At 44.2% G+C, this 15,446-nt stretch overlaps 1 protein-coding gene across 10 annotated transcripts in view; it reads right to left on the reverse strand.

The window, feature by feature from the left end:
• Nucleotides 1-15,446, reverse strand: part of LOC125699466 (BTG3 associated nuclear protein) — a 126,848-nt gene that overhangs the window by 33,428 nt on the left and 77,974 nt on the right. The window contains exon 13 of one of the 10 annotated variants that reach the window (XR_007379572.1): nucleotides 9,642-15,404. The exons of 7 other annotated variants lie outside the window; for them this stretch is intronic. Coding sequence is in view for 2 of the 3 variants with exons in the window: in XM_048959029.1 (XP_048814986.1) it covers nucleotides 1,592-1,753 (162 nt within the window). In the remaining variant the exon portion in view is untranslated. Of the gene's footprint in view, nucleotides 1-203; nucleotides 1,754-1,813; nucleotides 6,195-9,641; nucleotides 15,405-15,446 lie in introns of those variants that run through there. 2 more of the 10 variants (XM_048959029.1, XM_048959032.1) reach the window with 2 other exon arrangements.

Below are 15,446 nucleotides of genomic sequence, written 5' to 3' on the forward strand. Positions count from 1 at the left end.
GTTAGAAAGCCCTCACCTTTAAGTTGAAAAGAAAAACCCTTCTGAATACAGTGGGGCTCAGAGTATCTGCACTGCCGACACGCTCATCCAGCTCAACACGCGTGAGGCTGTATGTAAAATAGCAGGGCTGCAATTGCTTCTTTTTCAGACTCAGAGCTGCAGACCAAATCCTGCTGCTTTTTACAGCCCGTGCACCATTACCGTGGGGACAGAACTGGTTTAGCTTGCAATGATCAGCTTAACTGAGCTGTGCCTCTTCCAAGCCCCTTTCTTTAACGCATAAACCCTTTTTCAAAACCCCGTCGCTTCAGATCCTACAAACATCAGCCATCAGAATCATCAGATCAAAATCACCAAGGCACTCTATGTGCAAAGTTCTCTTCTATCAGAAAATCTGCAAAAAAATGATTACAAAAATCAGCCATGGGCTTTTTTCACCCATCTGTTTCCCATCAATTTCTTTCTCAAAATCCTTCAGCCTAGACACAGCTTTAAAAGCAGCAGTAGTAAGTTAGAGAGTATTGTACCATAAGCTCATACGTTTCAGTAGTGCAGTAAAACCATACCTCCATCCATCAGCCTGGGTTGAAAATATTCTATTCAAGATATTAATCGACAGTAAAACATTAACAGAAAGCACTCATGCAGCAGGGTATTTCCCCCATATCTCCTGTAATCCATTACCCTTCTGGGTGAGTTTGGGATCATTCTCCAAAATAAAGTGCATTATTAACAAAGAATGTCCTCAGGGCATACGTTGCATGAAGGATCAGAAAAGCAATCAAACTGCTTTGCAGGTGTTTTTCTACCATTTCTTAAGCAAAAAGCAATAGAACATCCAATCTGTTCTTCTCTTTGGTGGCAACGTGTTACAGCTTTGCAGCTATCAGCTTCAATAAAAGCACCATGAAGTGTTCCCTTTCTGCACGCAGGCAGGTGGCTGTAGGATGTTATTCCCAGGATAATGAAGAGTAAATATGGAAAAGAAATATACTTTAAGCGCTTTCTTTTTTATTATTTTAATAATTATTTTAATAACTGAACTCCAGCAATATGCCAGGACAACGATGAAATAGAAACTGCATCCCTGCAATAGAGCTTGAGAAACATTGCACCTCGCAGCTGCCTGACAGCAACGTGCAGGTGCTGCTGGGGGAGGCAGAGAGCACCGATGAGCACAGTCCCACCAACCTCACCTACAGAGGAATTGGGCTTTGGAAAGGCACAGCCCAGGTTAAGCTGATCATTGCGAGCTAAATGAGCGCTAATCGTCCCTGCAGTAACGGTGCACACGTTGTCAAATAGCAGCAAGATTTCATCTGCAGCTCTCAGAACCTCAAAAAGCAGCAATTCCAGCCCTAATGTCCTGTGCACAGCCCCACACATGTTGAGCTGGATGAGCGTGTCAGCAGTGCAGATGCTCTGAGCCCTGGTGTATTCAGAAGCCTATCCTTAATTAAGAGATTGCTTTAGAAAGTCACTAAATCATCTCTCAACGCGCTGTTTTTCCAGCCTCCAGAGCCTTGCCAGCAGGGTCACTTAAAGGCCCTCTGGGCAACAAGCCTGAGCAGCAGCTCCAGAGCTGCACACCTCAGCCAGGAGGGCTCACACCATTGGTATCATTATATTTTGGCTGGAAAATCTTGACACAGGCAGCTGGGCTGACGGGGTGCAAACACAGATTCATGGTGATGTGCATGCTGACCTGCCAATGGCACCAGCACAGCAACTTCCCAACACGCAGAGTTGTTTCCTGCAAACAAAATGAGCTGCTGCTAAGCCTGCAGATCAGAACCAAAGGTTTGGCCTGCTGACTTTAAACCACTGGCGTGAAACTGCATGCTTAACACCTAACTAACCAGTGTTAGGGGTGCTTGATCTTTTTCCTTCTGCAGTCAAACACAAGATGCGGCTGATAGATTCTGCTCATCGCTAGGCTTTTGTTCCCCTCACATAAATATTCATTATTGCTTTTATTTTTGTTCACCCCTCACATAGGCAGTAAGAGCTGCAATGACTGAATCCTACCTCCCTACCATTAAAGTCAGAAGGATCAGCTGGAACAACTCTACCACTCTCCTGCAGAGCCCCTTGGAAGTCAGGCAGTGCTTGGGCATGCAGAGCAGCTCCTGCTACCTTGGACTCAATGGGAGAAAAAAAGAAGGTAAGAAATGTTCAGATATTTTATCTGTTCAGCTGCACATTCTGAACTGCAGACTTGCACTGGAGCAGCCACCAAGCTTTAAGGGCTGCTGGCAGTCTTTGCAGCAGCCACTGTCACCAAGCTATTGTTTAATCATCCAGTTTCATTGTTACAACTGTCAGTACGACTTAAGGCCAACCCCATCCCAAATGGCAGGATGCACTGCAGCTGCTGTCCCAGTGTCTGCTTTGGGGTGAACTCATCCTCACCTTAAAAAACAACTGAGGAGAAACTCAAAGACCCATGTAGCCATCTATTAAACTGTATCAGAAGGCAATCAGCAATGAAGAGGCAGATAACAGCAAGCCCATTACAACCACTGGTAGTAACAAATGATGCTGACACAGCAGGATTGATTGGAAGCTGATTCCACAGATGCTGGTATCTTGGCCAACCAGGTTGTTACAGCACAAACTGATAGTTTCTGTAAGAAAGTGTTCCTTTTCTCCATCATTACCATCACAACATGGTCAAGGATGACTGAGAAGCACACTGCTGGTACTCTTGGATTGGAAAAGAAGGGATGAAGACATGGGAGAAAGCAGCCTGGATTTGCAACTTTGCACTCATTTGTTTCCTGAGCCAATCCTTCACTGCTATCTTACTCATACAAAGTTACTCTCATTTATAAAAAAACCAATTCTTTTAGAACCTAAGAATCTTTACCATTATTATTTAATGTTTAGTGGTTTTTTTTTTCCTTCAGAAACCATACCTGGTGCACCCAACACACAGCCAAGTCAGTATCTAATTAAGAGACCTAATCAAGAGGCAGAGGCACAGGGATGGGAGCTAGAATGTGCCTGGCTCTTACGAACTTCCTAACCCCAATTGGATGGCTAAGGTTTGCTGCCTTTGTTCCGTCTGTCTCACCAGATGCTTTCCTTGGCACTGGTACAGGTGATGTTTTCCTGCAGTCAATGGATCAGCCTTCAACTACACAATTCTGAGCAGTTGTTCTGATGTTAAAGAGCTCTGATTGAAGCTTTGGCTGGGTTATTAAATTCTAATAAAAGACCAAAATAGTCTTATAAAAATGTATAAGTTATTCTTCTTACATTTTATTTATTACCACCAAGAGTATGAACCATGGAAAATTACACTGAAGTCATCAAGAAAGGCCATTTTTTTACATTCTAGAAACTGATAAACAGAAAGGATTCTAAATAAATTCTTTAAAGCTCCTAACCCAAGACAAACACGGTGATTACAATTGCAGAAGGCTCCTGCAGGGCATGTGTTGGGTACTCAAGAGTTTCACATGGTAGAATTAACCCCTGCCTTGGTAGGACAGCAGCTGTACTTGAAGGCCAAAGCACATCTGGTTATCGTACACACACTGGAAAAACTGCTCCTCGTTCAGACATGCAACGACCACCACCAAACAAAACAGTGAAAGTATTTTCCCTGTAAAACCATTCTCCCAATATCCATGCTGGAACTCCAAGCTGTGCCATTGCTTTGAATGGCGGAAGTAATGGTTTTCATTGGCCCAAGCTCTACGTCCCCTGGAACTCCAGGGCTCGCTGGGGCTCCTCCTGTGCCAGAAGTATCAGAGCCACAGCGTCAGGATGTTTGTTCATCACTATTGTTTGTAATGACTACATTTAAGTACATGCAAGGAGGTCCTTTGCTACTTGGTTTTCAGCTTCATAGAGTGGACCAACTTCCTCTACATTTGCAGAGGGTTTTGAATCACAGCCGTTGCCCCCCAACACTGCTCTCATGGTAACTGGTTTACGTTCTTTGTTTTGAAGAAGAAAAACTTGGATCAGGAAAACATTTAGTCCAAAAACCCATTTGATGCAGTCAAAACAAGAGGCTTCTGTACATTCTATGACCCGGAGCTCTTTGCTACCAGCAGAGTTATCCTCTCAAAATTAAGCTGGTTTTGAAGCTGCTGAAAACAAATGGCCAGCAAATGAAACAACAATGAAAAAAGAGGATAATGTAGAAAACAACTGGCTTGAACTTATCCTCTGGCTTCCATGTATTCAACCTGAGCTGTACCATGCATACTTCAGGAAGGCAGAGGCCTTTGTGAATCACCTTCATTCTGAACTTTTTGGTCTTCACCTTCTCATAACCTTGAAATCCAATAATGATAAAATTCCAGAAATACTGCAGAGACCACAAGGGCACTTAACTGAAGTGTACTGTTACAGATATGACATGTAGAATCAGGCCTGGACTCGGCTGGACAGATTCTCTAATATAATAAAAATAGCCTTTTCTTTCCCACATTTTACTATCTGTCTTTGTTTATTCAACCATTCAGCAAACCCAGCTGGATCACAGACATTGTCATCAAAGAAACATTCTAGGTCAGCCAGAAGTGGATGCCAATTGTCTAAAAATAAATAAAGGCTTTGTCACTGGAGTATAATTTTAAGGCCCTTGTAATGAATAATGGAGGAGAAGATCTTTCCAAGGCAGTGGGATGCACTGATTTCGAGCAGAAAGACTTCACAGTTAATCTGAAATTCACAGTTGTTGTCAATTCCAGATAACCTCATTTTTATTTTACTCCCATAAAAATGGCATGTGGAAGAGCTTATCAGAAAGTTTGGTATTAGTTTCAAGCACTTTATGAGTGGCAAAATACCTTGGGAGAGATGAGACCAGCAAATATCTCCCACATAGGCAAGAAAACCGAAATAATGCAATGCACCAGTTTCCTACGGTGGCAGAACTGGGATGAGATTCTACAATTTCTAGCATGTATCCCACATTTCCTCCAGGCTAACAAAACAAAACAAAAAAATAAATAGCTTTATCAGAATAGACTAATTGCTGATCTTAAAGGACCTTCAATAAGGAGAGCATCTACGGAAGTCAAAGATGCTAGTACAACTAGCTGAGCACTGTAAGTGCAGCAAATCACTTGAAAGCAAATAGTTATTATCCCAAATTAAGCTTACGTAAATAAGTTTTTAAAAGCAACTCCTTGGGTGGATAAATACAAAAGCTTTCCAGCTGACACTCATCCAGGTCCGCTTATCCAACCTTTTCCATTCAGTTCAAGGCGCCTTAAGAGTGGATTGCAGCAGAGGAGACACAAAAGGTTTGCTTTTGCCTCTATGCATTCTAACAGTGGTTTTTGTACTGGGCAACTTGAGATGTCAAACAAAATTCCAGTAAAGTGTGAGCAATGCACCACAGGTCATGGCACAACCACAGTCGCTCTCTCCTTGGCGCAGACCAAGCTCGCTCTGGATAATCTCAACATACCTGCTCACTACTGCACCCCAACACTGCTTCATTCTGCAGAGTATGAAGCAATGCTGGATGCACTGAGAGTGAATGAAAGATGCACGCAAAGGAAGAGGCATCCAGACGAATGGTTTCCTGATTGCTGTTAACTGTCACACCGTCAATTCAAAGCTGGAAGGGCCAATGAAGCAGCCTACAGAGGGTTGGGTGGTGCAGCATCAGGATCACTGATGACAAACTCTAAAATTTACCATTTTAAATTCTTTAGAAATGAATGTTTTTTGCCCCTAGGTCTTTCACCCTTCTACTATCAGTTCCTGCTGGCAAAATGAACCCAAGTTTTAGAAAGAACACGTTAATAACTTAAAGACTACAAGTTAGAAATCCATGAGCCACACAGAAGTCATCTCCTTGCTATCTCCCACATGCCACAAAGGGGTAAACTTCACATCTCCAGCAATTAAAAGAGAGTGTGGGTTACTGTGAACCCTTGCCTGCCATGGAGCAGACTGCATGTCACACAGCTCCACGTTTTGTATGAGAAATCCTTGCTCTGGCTCGGTGCTTACAGCAGTAAGGTGCTATGCTTTGTCACACAGCCTCCCATTTCTCACCCACTGTTAGTGGCCGTATTCCTTCACACCAATTACTGAAGTCCAACTGAGCAATGGCAGGCACAGGATCTGAGCAGGAGGAGTTTTGGCTTTCAGTTCAGCACTCAGTGGATTATATGACATTAAGGAGTGGAATAGATCCCCAAGAACCATAAATCCAAGTCCTAAAACAACAAAGTATTGTCAATATTTCTGTTAGGGCTGAGAGCCTCTGAATTATCTTCGCTGAGCTTGTCGTGCTTTACTCTTATTCAGTATTTTGAAATCACCAAGATAAAACATCCCAAGAATGACATCGTAACCGACTACAATTCAAGTGAATATAATCCACCACTTCTTGTAAAACCAGGGAATTACTGAACACACTGCTCTCCTTCTGGCATCGCCTCTGTGAGATATAAGCTTCCATATGCTCTTGACATCTGATATCGCTGTAACTTACATTAGGAATGATGTTTCATCTCTTCAGAAGGAAATCCAACCAATTTCTAACATCCCCCAAAGTTGCCGAAATGGTTCAGAATCTAATGTAAACTATCCCAGACAAATTATTTTCTTTTCTAATTGGTTGGAAGTCTACTGTTCCTTAAAACAAGCCTCCCAGCAAAATGCCTTTCCACAGTGCTCTCATTCTGCAAGCGCTACAACTCCAAGTTTCTTAGGTTTCTCCAAGCGTTCATGATAAAAATAGGCTGGAAAAAGAAGCACTGAAACAGGGAAGGAAAAGGAAAAAGAAAAAGATTTTGCACGTTTTTCTCATCAGGTTGGATTCTATTCTTCTACTAAAGTTATTCCAAGAAAGAAATGATTCACACTCCCCGAGTTTAAATGCTGAGAAATTTATGGTATCTTCCATCCTTGCTCTGCCTGCTCCAACACGAGCCTGCAAGCAATAGGAATTAGAAGCCACAGCAACGACAGGAACGTGAAACCAATGCTTCCCAGCCTCTCTGGGAGAACACGTCGGGTACTTGTGACCGCAAGCTTGCCTTTGTTTACTCTGTTGTGAAATACTTGGTATTCTGATCAGTTCTGTGGTTGCAAGGGGCTTAATGAATAAAATCTGCTCCAGCGATAATACGGAGACTGTTGTGAAGACAATTCCCTGTAAACACTGATAAACAAACACTACCATAAAGACAGAAAAGACAGAAGCTGGCTGAAGTTACTCTCATGTGTCATAGCATTAACTGACACAAAACGAGCATCGTGGTTTATCAACAGACCCGTCCCTTCGCAAGGAAGATCTAAAGCAACTCACAGCTCCATTTTTCTCCTCCTGCTGGGCTACAAAACCAGGCTGTGCTCTCAGAGAACACGACAAGGTGATGCAGGTTGTGCTGCATGCTGGAAGTTTATTTCTCTTAAATGAGCAGATGAGCTCAAGAGAAAAATGTCAGGAGCTGGAAATATTCACAGCCAACCTTGTGCCCAGCATTTCTTGCTCCGTGCCAATGCCTGGACCTGCTGACTCCCTGAAAGCACTGGTGTTGCTGGTGGAGGGCTGCTTGCTCGCTGCCCCTTGGCATTCACAGCCTGTAGCACTTACCTGTTTGAAACATTTCCTTGCAAAATCACATTTTTCTTCCAGAAATGGTGCATCTATCTTCTGCTGCTGTGCACTATGCCTGCGTGGGTCGGCTCTCACACACAACATCCTGTAACTGCCCCTTACCAGCAACCCCACAGCATCAGTTCCATACACAAAACCCAAATTATTAATAAATTATTTCTTGTCCTTCAGTTCAATGCTGACATCACTTTCTAAGCAGTGCAGGCATTCTTGCTTTCACTCCTCCATTGAACAAAATGCCAAAAGCTGATATTCAGTACTGCTATTCTACAATTTAACAATACCTCATCCAGCCCCAGTAGCAAGGGTTTTCACTGATCTGAGCTTACAAAACTTCCTAGCACTCCCTGAAGATCCGTTTTTAACTCTTGGACAGTCATAGTGCATGTTTTCAAGGAGTTATTTTTGCACAACACCATAAAAACCCTGGTTTACTACCTTTAAACAAGCAGCCACAAGGCCTACCACATTCACACAGCAACACTGGAGATACACTGCCTCTGCTGTAATCAACAGCTTGAGCTCCTTCCTGCAAGATCCCATCCTCTGTGCAAGCCCTGGCAACTGCAGGCCACATTGTGTCGGAATCTGGACAGGCTTTGTCTGTGTGTACTTGGTTTTGATCAGGTTGACATGTACTAAATTTAACTTCGGTCTTTGTTCCACTGTGCTTTTGGCTAAAGCTCCAGAAATCACGTCTGCAAACAAAATGTCTGAGTGTTGTTTTTCGTTGGCTTGTCCTCCACACAGTCAAAAAATAACCTCTGTTTTCCAGCAGGATATCACCCACTTGCTCTATTTGGCAATACCAGTTAGTGGCTGATGGTCAGCTGGCCTCCCCGAGACAAATCCTGAACACTTCTCACACGGCTGTACTGAGGCCAAAACCTCCTCCTCCTTTTCACTGCACCAGTGCCTAATTTATCCAGCAACTGCTACCTACTGGTTCCTGGCCTTTGGTCCCAAGAACATGGAGGTAACTGTATGGGAGTCTGAAGGCTGAAGTCATTCCTGTATTGTCACATCGCTGTGACTTCAGTTGGTTTGGAGTTTTTCCTCTTCTGGGGGGAAGGCAGCCCAAGGGCAGCTCTCCTCCCTCACTTACTGCCCTGGATCTGCCCACCTCATCCCAACATACACCAAGAAAACACTACCCAGCAGCTCCTTTGCAGCTCCTCCCTGCCCAGCTCGCCCCATCTGCAGCCATCATCCTCTTCCTCCTGCTCCCAGTTGCTCCCCAGCCCACGAGCATCCCCCAACCTGAGCACCTCCTGAGCTGCCCTCACCACAGGGCCTATTCCCATGGGCAAGCTCACGAGTGAGCCAGACCAGCTCCAGAATGCTATTCATCTCCCCTCCTCCCTGCTGCAGACACATCCAGAAACAGTGACAGCGCTGCAGAGGCTCAGAGGAGAACTTTCTAGCACCGCAGCCCAGGCAATAAATTCTTCAGGCAGGCCAAATGGCTGCCCTGGGCCACACAGCGGCCATCACTGCTCCAGGCTATCAAAACCATGCTGTAATTTCCAGCAGAGCATCTCCAGCACTGAACCGAACTCAGATGATAATCTGAAAAAAACATCACTGGCAAAAAAAAAGATTAAAATCCGCATAAAACCAGAATTCTGCTTCATATGGGCTGTTATGACAGCCCTCCCACCTTTGTGAGGAGGCAGAGCTGCTGGATAAAACAAAAGCAAAAGTGCAGGTCCCTTCCTCTGCAGGATGTGCATTCTGCACCATGCCACAGCAGCCTGGCCATACCCACTGCCTTCCCATATGGCATACAGCTTGCTTTCATTGAGGAGCTCTGCTGCTTTCAAAGGCATTCTGCTTCCGAGCTTTCTCCATCAGATTACAATTGCGATCTTATCTCTTATCGCCTTCCATCACACTGACAATAAAAAGAAATCCTTCAGAATTGAAAAAATAGCTCTCAAGTTTGATTACCACGGGATCTTCTATCATTTCAACCTGTTTTAGTACGCTCAGCCTCAGAAGGTACGAATGAACAGCTGCCCTGTACTTCAGATCTTACCCGAGTGCAGCACCGTTCTGATTTCTTCAATCCAATTTCACAGTTACTTCTCTTTCTCTTTCAGAGCTGAAAGAAAATGGCTAAATGCACCACAAGTGCCAGAAGCAGCTATTGCTGCCCAACCGCATTCCTTTTTGTTGTACTCAACCCATTTGGGTTTCAGCTTTCCTGCACACCTAGCAAACGCAGACTTCAAATTCTCTGTTCTCCCGCTGACTCCACTGTTTTCTTTTTATGCCTGGTACAGCATGGAATTCAGCCATCCCATGAGATTTTTGCATGTGTGCCTTTGTATGTTTTGATACATACGTCTTTTCTAAGTTCTATGGTCTGTTCCAAGTTGGCAGCCTAAGTTTGACAACCCTCTATGGATACCCTGCCTGGAAAACTCAGCTCCCCAAAGCAGCTGTCCCTGCCACCACCAAAGCTACCCAAGGAAGGTCTCCAGTTCTTCTGGCTGAAATTAAGCACAATCATTAACCCTAAACGTGACACTTTTTTCTGTGTTATGTGCAAGCGACTCACATTTTTCAGTTGTTTTTCCTTTTAGATACAGCACAGTGGTATGAAGCTGTAGGATTTGATGTGCAAGAATACGCTCAGTCTGTTAATTGGCAAGCATGGCAACCTGGCACAATGAAGTTTGCTTCTGAAATACACGTATTTCACAACACGTATCTGTTAGAACCCCCACACTGCTTTCAAGAGAGGTTACAGAGGAAGGACTGACTGCATAACACAACCAATTCACAACAAATAAAGATGGTATCAAAGAGGAAAGCAGTCCCGAGCAATTCAACAGAATACTTCCATAGAAGCAACAAACCAGCAAGCAGGAAATGAAAACAAAAAAGCGTTGCTCCCTTACAATTTCTAATCTCGGTTACGGCTCGCAAGCAAACGCTGTAATTTTTTGCATGAAGTCATAACTTGAGATCACATTTCTGGGGCTGTGCCAGCAGCTCTGTGCCAGGAGGCTGGCAGTGAATAGGATGCAGGGTGGTACCTGGCAGTCATGGGAGCCCCAGGGAGAGAGCTGCCCAAATGGCTTGGAATCTGAGAGAGGCTGCTGGGGCTTGAAACCAGTTATGCAAAAGTGGCACGAGCACACTTCAAAGGGAGCAGCGCAGGATATTCCTGAAGTTTCAGCAAAAAAGCACGGCTGGGAAGGAATGTCAGGGCAGGAGGGAGCCAGGAGGCAGCCTTTGATGGGCTCTGAGAACACAGAGCAGGGGAAACCAGTGCAAAGCCAAAATGAGAAGGTTCTTTGGGAGCCAAACTTTTCCTGGAGCAACTGGAGAAAAGAGATGCCAGAGCCCATCCTGAGGGAGAAACAAGCTCCTGATTAGACAGACGTATGGAGACATATGGAGAGGAGAGAAAGTCTAGTTTTTGAGCTAAAAAGAACGGTTCAAAAAGGCTTCAAAGAACAGCACAGAAATGAAGTCTTTATTGAAGCTGATTCCTAAGATGTTGCCATTTAATGCTCGGAAGACCCACAGAGTTTTTCATTAAATAAAAAATAATAATAATAAAAAAAAACAACCCTCCTAGATCAAAATAATTGGAAAGCAACTTCAAATTTACAGCTCAAGTACAATTGATGCCCTCACCTATGTCTGTGCAGAGCCACAAGCCACAGAGCTGACTTCTGTCACGGCCATGCCCAAACAAAGGCTTCCTCTTTCTAACACTGCCTTCAGAACAGAAAAGTGAGCTTTGTGGTACTGTTATGCAATGCATCTGGTGCAACTGGATTAAAAAGACAGCTGGGAGCTCCATTCGCTGGCTTCTACGTTCAGCTCCTCTGTGGTGGTGATGGAAGCTGTAGCTTAAGAGATTTCAGGCAAAACATTACCCAGTGTCCAGCAACATGTATGAAAGCGAAGGAAATAATTAGCAATGGAAATGCTCAGTGAAACAAAGAGCTGCTGTGTGTAACATCTCAACACAGCCAGCCATCTGATCAGCTGCATGGTGATCTGCACAAGATGGGTGCAACTCATAATTATTCTCTACCTACAAAGTTCTTCCAATTGTCACATATTCCTTGGATGTTTTCGAACATCCCGGGATGCTCAGAGCACCGCGCTGCTGCTGGCACAGTTCTGCAGCTCCCTTCAGTTAGGAGGTGATAAAACTCTGACCAGTGAAACAAAGCGTTTTCCTGCACGCTGCCTCGGAGGAAGCGCAGAATTACCAAATCGTGGCGTTAAACTGCTTTTGATTCCTCGCAGGGTCTGGCGGTCAGAGAAAATCATTTTATTTCCTCCGTGCTCCGTAAGCACAGCACTGATAGCACCGCTCCTCAACGGGATTTCGGCAGCAGCTCCACCAGGACGCACACAGGAGCTGTTCCTCCCCATTTCTTTCCCCTTAAAGCTCTCGAAACAATTCCCAACAGTGCTTCGATCTTTGCGTTACCCATAAGGATCGCAGGCACAAAGCTAACAGCACAAGATGAAGGTAACTTCTCTTATGGATGCCTGGTAACCTAAGCAGTCCCGACACACAGCAACCCAGCTCAGGCATAGCTGCAAAGTCACACTGCTATACATTACTTCTTAAATTCAACCCCAATATCACGCACAGCACAGCTGACACGCCGGAGCAACCGGGCTGCCGTGCATCTCTGCTGTGTTTCAAGCTGAGAGGAAATGCAGGGGAACGGCACTGAGATGCTATCAGCAGCACTGCACCGACCATAAAACTCCATGGCACCAAACACGGCGCAGAGGCACACAGGAGGCAGCCCTCGTTAAGCACAGCACAATTCTGACTTTCGTTTTCCCTTCCTTGCCGCGTTTCAATGTCACAAAATAACGTTGTTGTGCTGCCTGGGGGACATTTCAGCTTTCAGTTTTTGCCACGTAGAAAAAAGCAACAATTTTCATCATGTTCGAATATTTTGCCCCAATTTCTGCTTTAATAATAATTAAGTAAAAGCACAAACAAGACGACAAAAAAAAAATCCATTTCTCTTTCCTCTAAAACGCTCCACTCGAACTGGAAAACACAACTCTCAACACATTCAACATTTGGAACCAATATAGCGCTGGTGTGAATTCGGACAACAATTCAAACTAAAGCTCAGTTTTTGCACTGACAACGAGATCTGAGCTGGATGGAAGGCAAAGCCCTTAGCTGCTAGGGCTGGACTTTGAGACAGGAGCTGTTTCTGTGCTCAGCGCTGTTTGCAGACGTGGGGCAGCAGGCGCTGGATGCCGTGTGCCATGACAGAGCCTGGGTGCCATGACAGAGCCTGGGTGCCATGACAGAGCCTGATCAGGGGGAGCCACCAACTCTCCTGTTCTGCTTTCCTGCCGGGAGCAAAACAGGGGATGTTTTTCACTTCCCACAGGTAATTTAAGTTATTGTTATTTTTTAAATGAACTATGCTTTCCTCTTCTACAATTATACATTAGTCTATAATTAGAAGGCTTTGCATTCTTGGAAATCCCGAGAGCAAAAATTACATATTTGCCTGAAAATTTATAATACTGAAGGAGAGAAACGATGGGAGAGAATCACAAAAGCATTAAGGTTGGAAAAGGCCTCCAAATAATCCAGTCCAAATCTGTCAGTTTTGAAGTTTGAGAAGTTTGCACTCCTAATTTTGCCGTTGACACAGAAAGGCTCTTCTACTTCATATTTCAGGCTAGGAAAAAAATATATTCAATAAACATCAAAATCTATAAAAGAATCTGGCTTGGTCTGATGCAGTGGAACTGGAAATAAGATTAAAACCGTGTTAGAAAGATGGAATGTCCTTAATTGACTCCCTGGCTGCCAACACAGCACAGAAGCCACCAGCCCACCGAATCAAGAGCCACTGGATGGAGAGCACTAACAGCGTCCATTTGGTCAACGGCTTTGCAATGTTCGAGGAATTCTTTTGTTCCTCTGACTCTCTTTGCTGAAGCTTTCATTGTGGCTTTCCAGCAAAACAAACAATCGCTGGAAGAAGTTTAACAATTCAGTGATAACAAGCGGGGGCCTCAGGCAGTGCAGCAAGCATTAAACGTGCTGCTCCGCCAGGAAAACTCAGCCCCAATTCGGACTTCAGATGTTCTGACCCTATGAGAGTTGGAAGGGACAGATTTTTTTTTAGCAAACAAGTTAGACAGCAGCCTCAAAACGCATTGCACTACACTCCCATAGCAGTGAAAAATGCAGCGCTCAGAAAACTAAAGCATGCTGCAGTCAACAGATGAACTCCAGAAAGTGACAGGTATATTAAGGGCAAAGGGCGTTCTTTAAGGAACCGGTGTAATTTAAGTCTTCCCAAGGGAAGGAAGCATTTCCTCTGCAGACATTTGCAGCCAATGTACCCAATAAATGCTCCTACGTGACCATTTTTTCCTAAAAGACAAAACAGAAGGATCCCTGAGCAGTCCTACCACATCTACCTCAATCGTCCCCAGTCTTCCACAGCTACTAATCTGCTCCAAATTACACACACGGATCCATCTGAAGGTCATCTCAATTTGGAGTAGCTCCACAGAAGACAAACCTGTTCCTCAGCTCTGCAGCTTCTAAGGGTAGATCTACACAAACTGCCATGAAACACATTTGTGAACTTCATGAGCGATTTCATTATTTAGAGTCCGGTGTTGAACAGACACCAAGTAATGGAGCTCTTGGAATCACTTGGAAAAGAATTAGTCCAATGACAAACGTTTTTGACAGTTCCATTCCCGTTAAGCTCGATTGAGTCACAGTTTAATGTAGAACAGATGATTCACTGATCGCTCCTTCCCCTGTGTTTCATGCAGCATCTCCCTGATTTATCACCACTGAAAATGAAAAACACGCACCAAAAGGTAAAAATCTGGCATTTTATTACACATCTCTAAAGATCAGCGTCCTGTTCCAGCACTGAACAGACCTATGGGCAGAAGTGGCTTCCCTTTAGGAGATGTGCAATCCAAGTTCACACCAAATCACAACCCTTTCACACACACAGTCAGTTTCACTGACCAAAACTTGATATCTGGTATTGAGTTTGGGTGCATGCATCACTGGCATGTACTCTTTTCTGTATGCTTCCAAACCCTTTCACCGTTTGATAAGCTCTTTTTTATTGACCTACTATAGAACAAATTTATCCTGATGGAAAACATGATCCCAAAGCCAACAACAAAAAATCACTGTGCTATTGCTGGAACAACCTCTTTGGTTTTGCTCTCCACATCTCCTGTGTTCATGCAGCACAGATGTCCTATCCCTGACACACACACTGCTGTTTTCCTACTATTATACATGCAAAATGCTTTAATACAGGAAAAACTCCAAAAGAAGTTGCACAAAACAGTTCTGAGATGCATAAATTCTGATTAACATTTTGTCATTACGAGTCGATACCTCTGCTCAGCTACCAGCACTGCTGACATTTTGCTTCTACCTGAATCTGATCCATTATAGAGACTTCTACAACCCTTTTTCTTTTTAACAATCGAAACCAAGGGGCTGACTGAGGTTTGGAGTCAGAAGAACAGCCCCAAAGCAGAGCACAGAGTGCTGGGCACAGAGCAGAGCCTAAGTCGGATGAGTTGGGTGTAACAGCACCTCCTATGTCACTGCCACGGGACTGAGATTCCCCGTTATCAGGGTCATTAGCAGCACTTGCAACAAAACAGTTAATCAGAAAAATCACACTAACCTGACACGTGACTTAAATCTAACGCTTCCTCCTGGTGAACTCTGTAACACTTGTGCTGCTTAACATAAATACGTAGCGTCACTCCAAAAGCAGGGAATGATCTATTTCAGGAGTAGAAACAGTTGTTAAAAAAAAATATACAA

This window comes from Lagopus muta, chromosome 12, assembly GCF_023343835.1.
Source record: "Lagopus muta isolate bLagMut1 chromosome 12, bLagMut1 primary, whole genome shotgun sequence".
Lineage (NCBI taxonomy): Eukaryota > Metazoa > Chordata > Aves > Galliformes > Phasianidae > Lagopus > Lagopus muta.